Raw genomic sequence first — 16,924 nt, forward strand, 5'->3', positions numbered from 1 at the left:
TCCCTCATATTTCCAATGTTCTAAACAATGTCTGACATGTTTTTCTTATTCTGTCAAGCCTTACTACGGTTAAACCATGCCCGTCCATGATGTCATTTACATAGCGTTCTGTCTATTATAATTTACTTGCCATGGCATAAGTGTACTACACTGATTTCTTACAATGCATTCAGTCAATTATGTATACCTCCCGCACACCTCAGCTACTCAAACATAAACATGATTACAGATACCAATCGCATCCTCTCATTGGCCTTCATCTTGAGTCTGTGTCCGATTTAGGCGGTCGCAAATTGCACGCATGCAAGAAGATGTACTGTGCATCATCATATACATTATACATATATGCGGGCCGCACATCCTTAGCCAAGCTTCAGCACGGTTGAGTGCTGCGTTAATGTGCTGGAAATCTGCCCAAGTCAGCGCGGCTCCATGTGGTGTGAAAGGGAGTGTTAGGGGGGTGCGGGAGGGACATGCATTACCCCCTCCAACAGATATGAGAACGTATTCACCCACTGTCTTTGTCGGTCGCTTAACTAATATTGTTTGCAGACTACACGTCTGGGTTGTTTGAGGGAAGCAGTCAGAGCAAACAGCATGCATCTAAACAAAAGCCCACATTGGCTCACACCTTCATGTTTGAATGAGTCACATTCTAAATTCAGACCTTCAAAAGCACATGTTAGCGTTTAAAGTGTTTCCTCGCAGGTAAAGTGATCATCATGTCGATGGAATGTAGGTCAGAGAGAAAGGGCAAGGTGTATAAATATGTGCATGGTTGTTTTGACTCGCATCACAAGTTATTTCGGTGTAACTTATATGTGAATTAATATTGAGCCACAACAGGTCTTACAACGACTGTCCGCAGCCACCGACTCCATTTCCCACTGTCGAATAAATAGTAAGGATATATAAAGGGTAACCCCAGCCTCTACTGTAGCGACTTATAATGTGGTGCGCCTTATACAGTATATGGAAAACTTTTTGAAACGTCCTTCATTGAAGGTGCGCCATATAGTCCGGAGCAGCTTACATATGAAGAAAGTTTGAAAATATACCATTCGTTGGGAGTACGCCTTATAATCCGGTGCACCTTATATATGGAAAAAGTTAGTTGATATACCATTCATTGGGGGTGTGCCGTATAGTCCGGTGTGCCTTATACATGGAAAAGGCTTGTTAATACACCATTCATTTGGGGTGTGCCTTATAATCCAGTGCTCCTTATATATAGAAGGAATTTGAAAATACACCATTCATTGGGGGTGCGCCTTATAGTCCGGTAAGCCTTATATATGGAAAAGTTTGAAAAAACACCATTCATTGGGGGTGCGCCTTATATATGGGAAAAGTTTTAAAATACACCATTCATTGGGGGTGTGCCTTATAGACCGGTCTGCCTTAAATATGGAAAAGGTTTGAAAATACCTGTACTCCATTCATTACGGTGGGCCTTATATATGGGGAACGTTTGAAAATACAGTAAAGTCTCGTTATATCGATATCGGATATATCGATAGTCCCGGTTATATCGATACTATTTGTATGCACGCACGGAGAAAATTACATGCAAACAGGGTCGGATATATCGATAGTCCCGGTTATATCGATATTTTTTTGGACTCCCTTGAATATCGATATAACGAGACTTTACTGTACATAAATTCATTGGGGTGCGCCTTATATATGGGAAAAGTTTTAAAGTACACCATTCATTGGGGGTGTGCCTTATAGACCGGTCAGCCTTAAATATGGAAAAGGTTTGAAAATACCTGTATTCCATTCATTAGGGTGGGCCTTACATATGGGGAAAGTTTGAAAATACATCATTCATTGGGGTGCGCCTTATATATGGAAAAGGTTTGAAAATACACCATTCGTTGGGGGTGCGCCTTATAGTCCGATGCACCTTAAACATGAAAAAAGTTTGAAAATGCACCATACATTGGGGGTGCACCTTATAGTCCGGTGCACCTTATACACCGGAAAATACAGTAATTCTCATTTAATATGTGTGTGTGCAGTATAGGTGAAGGTCTCCTTTTTTTTCAACCACCATTGTGTTCCATCCCTCTTTGTGTGTCTCCCTCCAGATAACGGCTTCATCCCAGACTCTCTGTTACAGGAAGTGATGAAAGCCCTTGACCTTGTCTCAGAGCCAGAGTAGTAAGTACTAGCATGTCTCCTTGCGGCACCCTGTTTGTGTGTGTGTCTATGTGGCACCTGTAGCTCTTCTAAAGTTGCCACTCCAAAGTCACGGCCAGGCTGGGGTCAACGGCCCAGCTCACGTTTCACTACCGGGCTTCTATAAAGTACCGTTAGAGGTGACTCACTATGAAAGCGCAAAAAAATGTCCGAATCCAAGGCTAAAAGGGAACATTAACGACAGGAAGAAAGCCTGTTCGAGAGAGGAAACTCTTCAAAGCATTGCTTCAAACAGTAGTACGTTTCCCATCGAGGAGTGTGAAGCGCTTATACTTGGAGGACGGGTAGAGTCGATTGCTTGGACTATTGATGTGCTTTGCAGAGCCCCAGATGGCCAACACATCACAATATAACACAGCACACCATGGGGGGTACTTGTTCCTCTCTGCTTACCACACACAACACAAGTGTAGCAGCCCCAAATCCACCATATTGAATAATATTCAGCGAGATGGTGGCGCCAGGTCTGAAAACAACCCACTTCGTACTTTTATTGCCAGACGAACGAGGACATGCAGTTGTTTTCATACGCCTCACGACGTCTCTATTGTTTTATTATTTCCTGCGACGGTCACTTCCTGGACACTTGTGATCGACTGGTAGATATGCTCAGCCATAAAAAGTAATGTGTTCATGGCTTAGTGTTGAATGTTAATCGCTTTTATTCAGTCTCTTAAACACATTTCTGTTTTGGGTCTTAGGTTCATTTTGGTTGGTTTGTACGACGTGTTCCTTCAAGTGAAAATCAACCTTTAATGCGCTAACTTTTTTTTACTTGGTTTAAAGGACAACCGACGTCTCCGGACAAGTTGTGTCCATAATTTGTAAAATGGCTTCAAATGACTTCTACTGAATGTATTTTACAAAGATTCCACCGCATATATCTATATTTTACGTTTTAAGACTCACGCTGAATATTCCGGAAGTATTGTTTTTGAGTTGGTGACGAGTCCTCACCCTACGTCACTGAAGGAACGCCCCTCAGCGAGAAAGGACATACCTTGCATCACTTCAATGCATTTTGCAATACTTTGTTTGGTCTGAAAACTTGATCCGTGTTGATGGCGAAATTAGAAGGAAACACATAAATAACGCGATGGTGAATCCTTGTGTGTGGCACCGAGCATCTATTTGGTATTCACTGACAAAAATTGTAAGGAATTAATCAGCCCGTTTCCACAGAGCTTTGTCGCCCTCTTCTGCTCCTTGTCTACATTTCCCCACGCAGATGACACACATTCGGTGCTACATTTCCCCCCTCAAAATGACATGGAATAAATTATAATCGATTGCAAACATGTATGCTTTCCTCTTCAGTACTATTTGAATCATATTCAGAACTGAATGAGTAACAAGAAAGCATATTCTCCGAATCTGAAGCCATTGTTTTGATTCTCAAGCAAGGCAAGACCTTGTCTTGCCATGACACCACGAACATGGTTCCGGTTTCAAATTGAAGTACTTTTTAGACACTTTGTCATTTTTAATGGTGGTTTGCTTTTGACTAAAAATATCATATTGCGTGTTTTGGGTATTTTAGATGCTATAAAACGTTTTTCTGATGTCAGTTAGGAAACAAAAAAGTGACGTCGGTTGTCCTTTAAGATACCATATATGGTATTATTGCTCTAAGTCAGGGGTGTCAAACTCATTTTTATGCCGTGGGCCATCTTGTAGTTATGGTTTCCTCTGCAACGACGTATTGAATTTCAAGAAGCCATTAGCCAATTTGGGGAAGCCATTACACTGTCATCCCCTCCACATATTACATACAGAAAACACAAAAAAATAATGAATAACTAGTTTTCAAATCTGAATAAATCAAGAATAATTACTAATTGTGGTTTACAAATGACTATTTGAAATTTTGGTTCGGACTTTACAAAGCATCATGGAAATTCACAAACTGGAATTGCCTTCGCGGGCCGAATAAAATGATGTTGTGGGCCAGATTTGGCCCCCAGGCCTTCACTTTGACACCTGTTACATACAAGAATTTTAAGCATTATGGTGGCACTTGACATGCTTGATTTTCTTTCACGGACCGAATAAAATGATGTGGTGGGCCACATTTGCCCACCGGGCCTTCACGTTCGACACCAGTAATGTACAACAATTTAAAATGTTTGTTCAGACTATAGCTACCATCATGGAAATTGACATGCTTGATTTGCCTTCGCGGGCCAAATAAAATGATGTGGTGGGCCAGATTTGGCCCCCGGGCCTTGACTTTAACACCTGTGTACTAAATGTCATTTTAAACTAAGAGTGAATTCCGACCTTCATTATGGAATGTTTTCCACTCTTTAGAGTTGCAAAGTTAATTGTATTTTTGAGTCACAGTGCCATTTCTTGTGCTAAATGCTAAAGCTAAGCGTATACTGCAAATTTGTCATTATTGGGTAATGTTGAGCACACAGTTCTTATCCGTCCTGAGTTGACTTCCAGCTGACTCATTAGACATTGGAATTTAGCGCCCAAAATTTAGTCCCGGTTCCACACAATTCTCAACCCTAATTATATGTTGCCATTGCAACAATGGACGTTTTCTTCAAAACGAGCCCAAGATTGTTTCATTAACGTCATTGAATGCAAGTTTTGAATGGTCGCACTTTCTGTGTAATATCTTATTTTACAAGCAACTATATGGCTGAATGTTCTGTTTTGTTGTAGTCTCAAATATTAACAAAAAGACGCTCATATAATCAAAACCGCACTTTCAAACCAGCCATGCAAATATTCTGTTGAAATGAGCGTGACTCCTTCTGACCGTCGCCAGATGAAAGACACCCAGTGTCGGGGTCGAAAACCGATTGACGCATGACTTTAAATCCTAGACCACTTCCGGATAAAACATCAGCTGATTGTTTTTATAATTATAACAATACATTTCATTTATAAGCGCCTTTCAAAACTCTCAAGGTCAAGGTTTCAGTCACAGGAGAAGTTTTTCTGTGGGTGAGCAACGGCAGCCGCATGCGCCAGCGTTCACTCAACCCGGAAGTAAATACGTACAAAGCTAGCTAGCTAATAGATAGCCAATAGATAGACAGCTGGACAAGTAGCTATATAACTAATAGATAGCCAGCCAAATAGCAAGTTAGCCGGCCAGTTAGCTAATAGGTAGCAAATAGATAGCTAATAGATAGCAAATAGATGAACCCAAGTATATCAAAAAATAAACTTATTACACAATCCTCTTTTGCGCACCATCGCACCATGCTCAAGGATGGATAAAAGAAAATCTCCCGCCTGGTCCACGGAGAGAATTCCATGCGTCATCGTATCACATCCAGTTTGCTTTTAAAACCAATGTGTCGTGTTTACCACCGCGCTTCACACTCCTCTCTCTTTTGCTGCCTTAAAAGGGCAATCGAACAGAAGTTTTTTTTTTCATCCGCACGGTAATAATAAAAACCCTGATCTAATTCACAGGAATGTCTGAAAAGTGGTATATTTAGTTGCGCTACACAGTCTTGGTAAAAAAAAAAAACACACATAGGCGCTCACCAAAACATGGCTTGGCTTGGCACTGACGTGATGTTTACCCTTTATTCTTAACAAACAAGTATTTTTCTTTTTCCGCTACCCCCCCCCCCCCATCCCTTTTTACCCCCCAGTGTCAGTCTAGTGAAGAATAAGCTGGATCCAGAGAACTTGGGCATAATTCTACTAGGCCCGTTCCTTTTGGAATTCTTTCCTGATCAGGTATGTGTACAAAAATATGGACTCTTCATTTGTTGATGCAATTTAACTAATTCACTGCCATTTCCAAATGTATTTAGAAGCATGACGTAAAGCGCCATTCCTGAATTTGTTATGGTTCAGATTTTTCTAGCGGGGGGGGGGGTGCCGGTAAAGCGTTGGTCAGACCTCTGGCAATGTTTTTCTCTTCCGTGAGGGGGCAGCATTTATCTTTTGTACAGTAAGCTCGAAATAAACTTTATAAGCAATATGTATTATATTGTATTTTGTACTCCCTCCCCATTTTCAAGCTCAGATAACTCCAGATGCATATAACTTAGGAATTAACTCTATTTTTCTGATGAAAGCAGAGAATTGAAGGTTTATTACGCTGAATGGAATGTTTATGTCGTCCTACAACTCAATATTCAATGGGTCCTGCAATTTGAGTGAAAATGCCCAAAACCCTGGCACTGGAGTGGACACGTTTTTGCACTGTATAGCCGCCTCCATTTCAAGCTCAGATAACTCCAGACCTATACAATTTAGGAATTAACTTTTTGTTCTCATGAAAGAAGATAATCTATGTTTTTTTACACTGAATTGAATATTTATGTAGTCCTAAAACTCAATATTGACCATAAATTCTCAATCGTGTTCAAGTCCGGTGAATTCCCAGGCCAATCCATCACAATAATTTCCTCCTGTGCAAAGAAATCCGCGGTGTTGTATCCATCTCATTGAAGAACTGATTTATAAGCCAAAAACCGTGTGGCTGCCACTGCTCACCTTCAGAAAGAATATACTGTGACTGTAAACTGTATTATTATTATTATTATTATTATTCTGTGGGTCCTGCAATTTGAGTGGAAATGACAAACACCCTGGCACTGGAGTGGACACATTTTTCCACTATACAGCCGCCCCCATTTCAAGCTCAGATAACTCCAGACCTGTAGAATTTAGGAATTAACTCTTTTTTTCTGACGAAAGAAGAGAATCTAAGGGTTTTTACGCTGAATTGAATATTTATATGGTCCTAAAATGCAATATTCTGTGGCTTCTGCAATTTGAGTGAAAATGACAAAAACCCTGGTACTGGAGTGGACACATTTTTACATCGTCTGGCAGTGAATGAGTTAAAAACAAAAACAAACCCAAAAAAAAGATCAAATTGAGGTCACCTTCACATTAGCATCGATATATGTGGCCAAGTGCTGTTCTAGCTAATCAAAGGCTTTAGCGCCAAAACATTCTTGCGGTGTCTCATGTGAAATCTATGCGTGTTGTTCACAATCACATGACGCTGCTCGCTGAAGAGTGTTTAAACCTTTTTTTTGTGTGTGAGGCAGAGATAGGGGGAACTGTGTTAAAGTGATCAGGGCTTTAGGGACCTACCAGAGGAACAACGCAGAGCTGCAAAGAAATTATGCCGCCATTAGCCAAGTGGACACACACGCATTCAGACACACGTGGGATTGGCTCAATGGTTTGGATTTCATACCGAGACATACAAACATGAGAAATTGGACGCTAGCTCCGACAACCTATTAGCATGCTGCACCTTTTGAGCCAAAGTCCGCACACGTATCATTTATTGTCTTCTTAGTTTTGGCTGTTAGGTGGTAATTGGAGTTGCACTTAACTTTAGCTCATTCAAAACATGCTTGAATGTAACAGGCAGGATTGTGAGTTTGCTGCCAGGTTTTGCAGTCCAAAAAAAAGTTCCACTTCTTGGTCTTAACCTCCAGTTCTATCATTACGTTCTGGCTAGAGAGTCTCGCCAGCATGTTTTTCACTCTGTTTCCCCGATTTGTGTTCCAGGATTCAGGAATCCCGGACTCGTTTCCCATCTATCACTACAATGGACTCAAACAGTCTAACCACAACGAGAGGGTAAGACAGTCATTTCGCCTTCTTATATCCGCACGTTGCCTCTTTTTATTCATGTCATTATTCATGCACACCAAAACACACATACACCGGGGTATCCTGCCCCTTCCAGGATAAACAGTAGCCATTGCGATCGTCATATCTTGTTCAGTTAGCCCAAAAAAAAAGCATAGCTTTTCCTCATTAGCACAAAAACATGAGTGTCAACAGCACGGCTGTGCCATATGCTCATCGACAGACACGTTTTGCACGACGGATGGCTGTCAGCATGTGTAGTGCTTGCAGATCAGCCTGGTCGTCAGGAATATCACTTTCTGCAGCTGTCAGCTAAAATTGGCCCTTTTTTTGGTTTTGTTTTAGTTTTTTTTTTTCTCCCGTACACTAACCTGAAGCTGTTGGGACGTGGATCACAAGTAGACACATCTGCATATATGCGGGCCAATGCGCCTCACAGATTGCAGTGGCAATTAGCGTATTTTCCGGTGTATAAGGCGCACCAAAAAGCCTTCATTTTCTTCAAAATATGACCCTGCGCATTATATGCGGGTGCGCCTTAGATGTAATGTTATAGCAGCATGAATTGTGCAACAGCTCAGAAGCGCCGCAAAAGGGCGAGCAAATCGGGCATTTGAAACTCTTGCATTTATCCCACCATGTACTGTATTTTCCGCGGTATAAGGCGCCCCCAAAAGCCTTCATTTTCTTCCAAAGATGACCCTTATACGCCCGTGCGCCATATGCGAAGTAATATTGAGCCACCACAGGTTTCACTGTCTACAACTACTGTCAGCAGCCACTGACTCTATTTCCCCCAGTATAGTAGTAGTCAGTAACCTCAACCTCTAAATTGATGAAAAGGTTTATCCAGCCATCATCTGTCCTTCATTGAAGGTGTCGGACGTTTCGCTTTTCATCCAAGGAGCTTCGTCAGCGAACTAAAATTTGCTGGAAGCTCTGGCCTTATATATGTATCCCTAATGTCCAGAGGTGGCGGTGCCAGAACTCTGCTTAGATAGGTCCCTGCTCTACGGTTGAATTCAACATAATTCTTAGATCGTTACCACGGAGGCTTAGTCATGCTGATGAGATGATACCAGGGCGAATAGGGCAATCAGGGCCAGTCACAGACCATAATGAGTCAGAACAAAAGACGTAATTAGTACCTCAGGCAATCGTCCACGGCTCCTCCCAACCTGAGAGCAGGGACCTATCAATGCAGATGTTTGACACCGCCACCTCTGGACATTAGGGATATATATAACGCCAGCAAATTTTAGTTCGCTGACGAAGCTCCTCGAATGAGAAGCGAAACGTCCGACACCTTCAAAGAAGTACAGATGACGGCTGAAGAAACCTTTTCATCGATGGCCCACTCCTGTATGACTGGGAGCTTACAGTCTTAGCCTCTACAGTAGCACACATGCAGTTTTTCCTTGTGTGATATGGTCTCTCACATTTTATAAATCAATATAGATACCTTTCTTGCACAAGGCATACAAATAAAATGTTCCAAATAAAACAGTGACCTTGGTGCAGCACACACCAAAACACAACGATAGTCCCATAGGGAAACAAGATCACATCATTTAATTTGTTTTCGGACCCCAAGCGATGGACAGCGGTGGCATCAATCGCAATCGAGCCACTTCTCCTAAAGTGGTTTGGGCTGAAATGCAGAGTGTTGATGCTATTTTAGACTCGACACACCCACATGGGCAGACACACACTTATGTACCAGCTGCGGGGAGTGTTAATATGTTAAAATAAATACTTTCGGAGCTGTCATAAGCAGTTGAATCTATGGAAATGTAACGTATTTTCCGGTGTATAAGGCACATCTGAGTATAAGGCGCATCCCAAATGCCAGCTAGATAGCAACTTGATAGCTAGCTAGGTAGCTAGCTAGTTAGCTCGTGATATATGGTGTATTTCCAAACTTTTCCCATATATAAGGCGCACCGGAGTATAAGGTGCACCATCAATGAATTTAAAATGTTTTCCACATTGATTATAAAAATATATCAAAGTTTTCCGAATATAAGGCACACCACATTATAAGGCGCTACAGTAGAGGTTGGCGTTATGCACTACTTCTTCTATGAGCCGGAAATTGAGTCGGTGGCTGCTGACAGTAGTTCAATATTCAATATCTCATCTCTCATCTCATTTTCCGTACCGCTTATTCCTCATTAGGGTCGCGTGGGTTGCTGGAGCCTATCTCAGCTGTCTTCGGGCACGAGGCGGGGGACACCCTGAATTGGTTGCCAGCCAATCGCAGGGCACACAAAGACGTACAACAGTCACTCTCACACTCACACCTAGGGACAATTTGGAGTGGTCAATCTGCCTGCCATGCATGTTTTTGGAGTGTGGGAGGAAACCGGAGGACCCGGAGAAAACCCACGCGGGTCCGGGGAGAACATGCAAACTCCACACAGGGAGGCCGGACCGGGACGCGAACCGGCGACCTCTGCACTGTGAAGCCGGTGTGCTAACCACTCGACTACCGGGCCGCCTAATATTCAATATGTATAGCTCAATATTACTTCACATATAAGGCACAGGGTCATATTTTTAAGAAAATTAAGGTTTTTGCGTGTGCCTGATGCACCAAAAAATACAGTACTTCTTCATGGGTAAATGAAGTCGGTGGCTGCTGACAAGACCTGTTGTGACTCAATATTACATCCCATATAAGGCGCACGGGTGTATAAGGCACAGGGTCATCTTTTGAAGAAAATAAAGGCTTTTGGGTGCGCCTTAGACACCGGAAAATAGGATACATTTAGTCTTGTCTAGGTACTGCAAAAGCCCATTTTAAAAAAAGTACTCCCTGTATCAACCCACATATTAGATTATGTGAGTAAATGTGGACTGGCATACTGATGTGCTTCAGGTAGAGTACGTGGAAGGGACCGCTTTGGCGCTCGGGTTTGAAGACCCCATGGTACGGACTGATGACACTCCAGTTAAGCGCTGCCTCCAGACCAAGTGGCCCTACATCGAACTGCTGTGGACCACCGAGCGATCGCCGTCACTCAACTAGTCTGGTTTGTTCGTACAACGGACCACTACTACTGCCTCCCATTTTTCACATACACACACTCACACACACACGACTCTGTAGAGACCAGGACCATCCACGCAACATTATGAATGAAAACTTCACAAATACACCTAAAAAGACTCCTGCAACTGTATATGCCTGATATTCATTTTTATTTCAGTCAAAGTTCAACTCACCTTGAAACGATACTATTGTCTGTAAAGCACGCTTTGCCATTCGTCACACAGGATGTTTATCATTTTGAAGGACATTATGTCACACACCGCAGCGTATATTCTTAAAGAGTTGTTCCTGACAACTCCACGACTGTTCGACGGAACCGACCAAAGCCTTCCACGTGAGAACACTCAGACGTTCACTCTCACTGCTAAAACGTTTACAATGTTAGGACCAACGGAGGCACACTACCAGCCGTCAAGACTTCTTCAATGTCTTCAAGAACATGTACGACAATGTACCTCATGCAGCGCATTGAAAAGTTGTATTTATTAACACGCTCACTGGTTCAGATTGTGGAATAAACACTTTATTTGGCATCTTTCGCTTGTTGTTTAAATGTGTAGTCATCCACGAACCCGACATCAGGAAACGTCAAGTTTCTAAGCCCATCTGCATCCCTTCATCGCTAACACCCGGCACATGTTTGCACTCTACGGTGGCTCACAAGTCATTTTTCACTCCGTCTGCAAGATGGTGAGTTGAATGTCTGATAATAAAATGGTGGGAGATGGTGTGTTCTCACTTAGTAAACCGAAATGAATATTTGTCTTGTGCCGCACACGGTCTATTTCGAACCCATTTAGGTACTCAGGTTCTTAGTAGATGTCTCTGTGATGAAGTGAAGTCATGAGCCGGTCAAATTTTGAGTTCATGCTAGGAATGATTGGTGCGTGTGAACCGAGGAAATAGGGGTACTGACTTGTTAAATATGTATTAAATTGTTTAAACGACTGTAAAAGTGGGGTTTAACTATGTGAGATAAATTACAGTATTTTTCAGTGTATAAGGAGAACTGGAGTGTAAGGCACACCCCCAACGAATGATGTATTGTCAAACTTATTCCGTATATAAGGCGCACCCCCAATGAATTTTGTATTTTTAAATTGTTTCAATGTATAAGGCGCACCCCAAATGAATGGTGAATTTTGAAACATTTTCCAGATATAAGGCGCACCAGAGTAAAAAAATGCACCCTCAGCGAATGGTTTATTATCAAACCTTTTCCATATATAAGGTGCACCGGAGTATAAGGCGCACCCCCAATGAATGGTATATTTTCAAACTTTTTCCATGTATAAGGCGCACCCCCAATGAATGGTGTATGTTCAGACATTTTCCATGTATAAGGTGCAGCGAACTATAATGCGCACCCCCCAATAATGGTGTACTATCAAACATTTTCCATATATAAGGCACACCGGACTATAAGGTACACCCCCAACAAATTATGCATTATCAAACTTTCCATACATAAGGCTTTCCGGAGTATAAGGCACACCTTTAATGAATGAAAAAGGTTTTCCAAATATAATATATAAATACATATAAGTTTTTCAGATATCAGGCACACCACATTATAAGGTGCTCCAGTAGAGACAGTAGTTATGAGACCTGTTGTGTCTCAATATTACTTCACATATATGGTGCACCTGCCTATATGACGCAGGGTCATCTTTTGAAGATAACTAAGGCTTTTAGGCGTGACTTATACACTGGAAAAGACGGTATATGGTGGAGTAAATTCAAGAGTTTCAAGTGCTCGATTTACTCTCCCCTCCACGGCGCTTCTGACCTGCTGCGCAATTCATGCTGCTCTCCCCTCACACACTAAGTCAAACACTGATAACCTTAATGCCTCGTCGTTGCTAGATCAGATCAGACACTGACTTATACCTCCCTGTGACCTTTCTAGAACTTTCTCATGCATCCTTTTCATGCTGGATTTACATGAAGACATAGAGCAGACCATTTACATCCGTACGTCTTGCATAAAAGCTACTTGAAGACAAGGTGAAATGTGCAATTAAATGATGAGGGCAAAAGGGGTCAGGAAGTGAGATATGGCAGGTGTTACAAGCACCTCGGTTTGACGGCTCAAGGTTTTGTTTTATTTATTTATTTTTTTCTTGACGGACACTAATGCTGTTTCATTTATCTTTGCACTGCACTGTCAGACTGCCACTGGAGTTCATTTTGTTTTGAATGCGCCTGTAAAGCTTAGTTAAGAAAAATAGTCTGTCCAATGTGTTTTTTTCTCTCAGTTTGTTGTAATCATCTCTCTGGATATGTTTTAATACACGAGGCTTGGCATTTCGTGGTACAGCCAAATCCTTCAATATGTTGCAAACTTAATGGGCACAGCGTTAGGTACACTTGCCCAAGGCACGTATCTTACAGTTGACATTTCGGGCCGTGCATGTCATTCTTCGGCCTTCAATAGTGCTATGTATGAATCAATCAGCTGCGAGTGTGGTGTGATATTACTACACGTCCACTAGTGGCCAGAATGCTATTATCACTAGCGGCTAGTGATAATATGATTGGCTAGTGACGAGCCAATCATGTGATTAGCCGATTTTTATTAAAATAAAGATAAATAAATAAAGATGATTCTGATAGATTTTTAAATGCTTAATAATAATACATTTCATTTATAAGTGCCTTGCAAAACACTCAAGGTCACTTTAGAGCGCAGGTGTCAAAGTCAAGGCCCGCGGGCCAAATCCGGCCCGCCACATCATTTTTTTCGGCCCGCGAAAGCAAATCAAACTTGTTAAATTCCATGATGATTGCTAAAATCTGAGCCAAAATTTCATATTTTTGGATGTCAACCACTATAAAAGTTATTATTCTTGACTTCAGATTTGAAAACGAGTTATTCATTAATTTGCTGTGTGCTCTATAAGTAATATTTAAAGGGATTTAAACATTCTAATGGGTTCCCCAAATTCATAACGGCCCTCGAGAGGAAACCATAACTACAATGTGGCCCGCGGCAAAAAATGGCTTTGACACCCCTGCTTTAGAGTCACAGGATAAGTTTTTCTGCGGGTGAGCAGTGGAAGCCACACGCGCCAGCGTTCACTCAACCTAGAAGTAACTCAAATAGATAGAAAGCTAGCTAGCTAGCCAATTGATAGCCAACAGATACTTAGCTATATAGCCAGCCAGCTAGATAGTGAATAGCTAATAGATAGCAAATAGCTTGCAATAGATAGACAGACAGAAATACGAAAACACAACTGGAAGCAGCACAACGGAAAAGGAAGCTGAAAGACTATTTGGAATTATTTAAGAAGAATTCATGGAAAAAATATAATTCAGTTTAGTCTGTGATTCAGATATTTTTAGGCCAGCAGAGAAGGCCTTGCAGGCCCTGACGGCCCACCACTGCATTTTGTGCAACACACCACAAAAAAAAACAAAAACAAATGGACACGAAATAATGCTCATGTTGTCTCGATTTCATCCGGATTTGCCAAATTGTGTGAAATCTGATTTATTGAACACACCTCTGCTACAGTTGCAAGAAGCAATTTTTAGATACAGTATTGTCTCGTATGAATTACAATATTCAATTGTATTTTCTGCCACCCAGTGGCAGAGCGTTGAACTGCACTGTTTATCATGATATGATAGTCGCATGAATAGATGAACAAAGTTGTTTTCTTTTGCTTAAAAATTGCTGTGTCAGACTAAGTTAATAATAATGAATACTCATTTTTCCCACTGCACATTTGTTCTGTCAACGCACCATTTTGGAAGCACCGCATTAGTTTGTCTAAGTGTAACTAATACCTTCCAAAACTATATATTATTATTATTATTATTATTATTATTATTATTATTATTATTATTATTATTATTATTATTATTATTATTTTACCGGGGTTGATTCAAAATGGGTAAAATGACTCACTTATGCTCTTATCCTGCTCGAAAGACCGCGCTCGTGTGTGAGAAGGGGTGGTAAAAGTTTCGAGCAAGGGGGCGGGGGTGGGACTGTGTCGTATTGTGGAGGTTCCCAAGCACTAGACCTGCTGCTGCCTTCAAGGGGCTTAGAAGAACAATATCCGGGGGAGGAGTGCGCTGATCCAGACGGACTACGGCCGCCCGGCACTTAAACCGACCCGGTGGGACCTCCATCCGCTTGCCTCGCATCGTTGTTTGAACCAGGGGGGGTGGATAGCGGCAAGATGGAGCGCTCACGGCACATGGGAGCGTTCACCCTCCCGTTACTCTTCCTCCTCTTCTGCGCGCCAATTGGGCTTTGGAGCTTCAATCTTTACGCACAGCATCCTACGGTGTACCGCGGACCCAGTGGGAGTTATTTTGGTTATTCTGTTGACTTTTACCAAGCTAGCGCCGACAGCAACAGGTGAGTGGCAACTTTGTTAACCGCAATATTTTGTTGGCTTGCTTAATTACACAAAGTCGTTGATTCAATTCAGGAAATGCAATAAAATTACCGTAATCTTATTATAGTACTGATTTTACTATTAGATTGGTTTTGAAGTTGCATGGCATCATATTGACGGTTATTTATGGATTTTTTTTTAAGCAATGTGTTTAAATGAGCTAACCATCTTTTTTTAGATCTCATTAAATGGGCATTTAATACAGTATACGAGATGGTTTTTTTTCATGTAATATTTGATACGCAAGCATCATATTTTGATAGATAAATTTCCTCTTTCAAGTTTATCATGTTGTCTTCCATTTTCTATCTTTCTGTCTGTCTGTCTGTGATACCTCAGTTTATGAACTTAATTGCTTCCCACAAAGTGTTTGTAAGGCGAAAGGTTCTTCTGCCGAACATTTATTTCCCATAAGAAACCATTAAAAATGAGACTAATTTGTTCCCAGGTCCCTATAAAACATACTTTTCTACTAAATAAGCCTTAAAACTACACAAAATATACCTTGTTTTATGTATAATAAATGTGCTATTACATTGTAATTAAATTAACTGTACTGTATAATAAAGTCGTTTTATTTACCTTCGTGATGGTCATTGATGCAGTTGCCTCTTGATGATATCCGAGTGAAGTTGCCGTGCTTTCTCTGAGATAATACCCTCACTCACAATGTCCCCTGCTAGCAGCTTTTCGTTAATCCAAATCAACAGACGTTTTTCAACTTGTTCTATTGCCTGAGACCATTGCTTAGAAAACACAGAAACACCCTTAGCCACATGGAGCAATGATCGACTTAGCGTACTGGTACTGCGACGCTAAGTCACACAAACGCACACCTCCCTCGTTCGTGTTTTTCAATAATCTATTTCTTCTGCTTGACCGTAATTTACTTTTGTCTCATCTTCGGCTTAACACTTGCCTGTTGCGGGGTCTTTTTTGGTCCCATAATATCAAAAGTACTCCACTCGATAACAAACCACGTCTGCACTCTAAGGAAGGGTGTGTGGAAAACTAGTCCGCCAGCCACCGTGGTGCGGTTCGACCGTGTGGTTTGGTGTTCATCCGCCAAAAACTAGTCCACCAGCCACCGTGGCGCTGTGTGGTTTGGTTCGTCCGCCAAAAACTAGTTCGTATGCCAAGATTATATTCTTGCGAATTTAATGTTCGTAAGGCGAAAAGTTCGCGAGCTAAAGCGTTCGTAAGCCGAGGTATCACTGTATACGTATATATGGCCTCTAAATGATCCCTTGTGATCAAAAACACATACCAAATAATCCGATTCCTTATTAGTTCATTAATGGACTCCGAGTGCATAACCAGCAATCGTCTAGAAATACGCGATAGTAGATTGTAATGTGACAGATGGAAGAGTTATTACGGAATCAAATCTTTTGTCCCATGTATTTCCTTTTCTTACCTTCTTGATTTGGTGTCCCAGGTTCAGCGTGCTGGTCGGCGCTCCCAAGGCCAACACCTCCCAGCCTGGCATTGTGGAAGCCGGGTCCGTCTACTACTGCCCTTGGCCGGGCTCCCATGACAGCTGCAGACAAATTCCCTTTGACAATTCCAGTGAGTTCCCTCATTTATTTTGTTCTGAAGTGAAATCCATATCACTATATTTGATTCAACGAATCGTACGCGGGAAAAAGATTGTACA

General features: G+C 41.7%; 2 protein-coding genes across 4 annotated transcripts in view; both read left to right on the forward strand.

The window, feature by feature from the left end:
• mindy3 (MINDY lysine 48 deubiquitinase 3) overlaps positions 1–11,389 on the forward strand; it is a 33,601-nt gene extending 22,212 nt beyond the window's left edge. For all 3 annotated transcript variants that reach the window (XM_088999287.1, XM_088999288.1, XM_088999289.1), the window contains 4 exons: positions 2,094–2,166; positions 5,826–5,913; positions 7,714–7,785; positions 10,679–11,389. In XM_088999287.1, the coding sequence (XP_088855413.1) occupies positions 2,094–2,166; positions 5,826–5,913; positions 7,714–7,785; positions 10,679–10,828 (383 nt within the window). In that variant the 3' untranslated portion in view covers positions 10,829–11,389. The remainder of the gene's footprint in view (positions 1–2,093; positions 2,167–5,825; positions 5,914–7,713; positions 7,786–10,678) is intronic.
• Positions 11,390–14,908: 3,519 nt separating this feature from the next.
• Positions 14,909–16,924, forward strand: part of itga8 (integrin, alpha 8) — a 69,940-nt gene continuing 67,924 nt past the window's right edge. The window contains exons 1-2 of the mRNA XM_088997957.1: positions 14,909–15,227; positions 16,706–16,836. Of these exons, the coding sequence (XP_088854083.1) occupies positions 15,046–15,227; positions 16,706–16,836 (313 nt within the window). The 5' untranslated portion in view covers positions 14,909–15,045. The remainder of the gene's footprint in view (positions 15,228–16,705; positions 16,837–16,924) is intronic.

This window comes from Hippocampus bargibanti, linkage group LG06 (assembly GCF_051943395.1).
Source record: "Hippocampus bargibanti isolate YZ-2025 linkage group LG06, ASM5194339v1, whole genome shotgun sequence".
Taxonomy (NCBI): Eukaryota; Metazoa; Chordata; class Actinopteri; order Syngnathiformes; family Syngnathidae; genus Hippocampus; species Hippocampus bargibanti.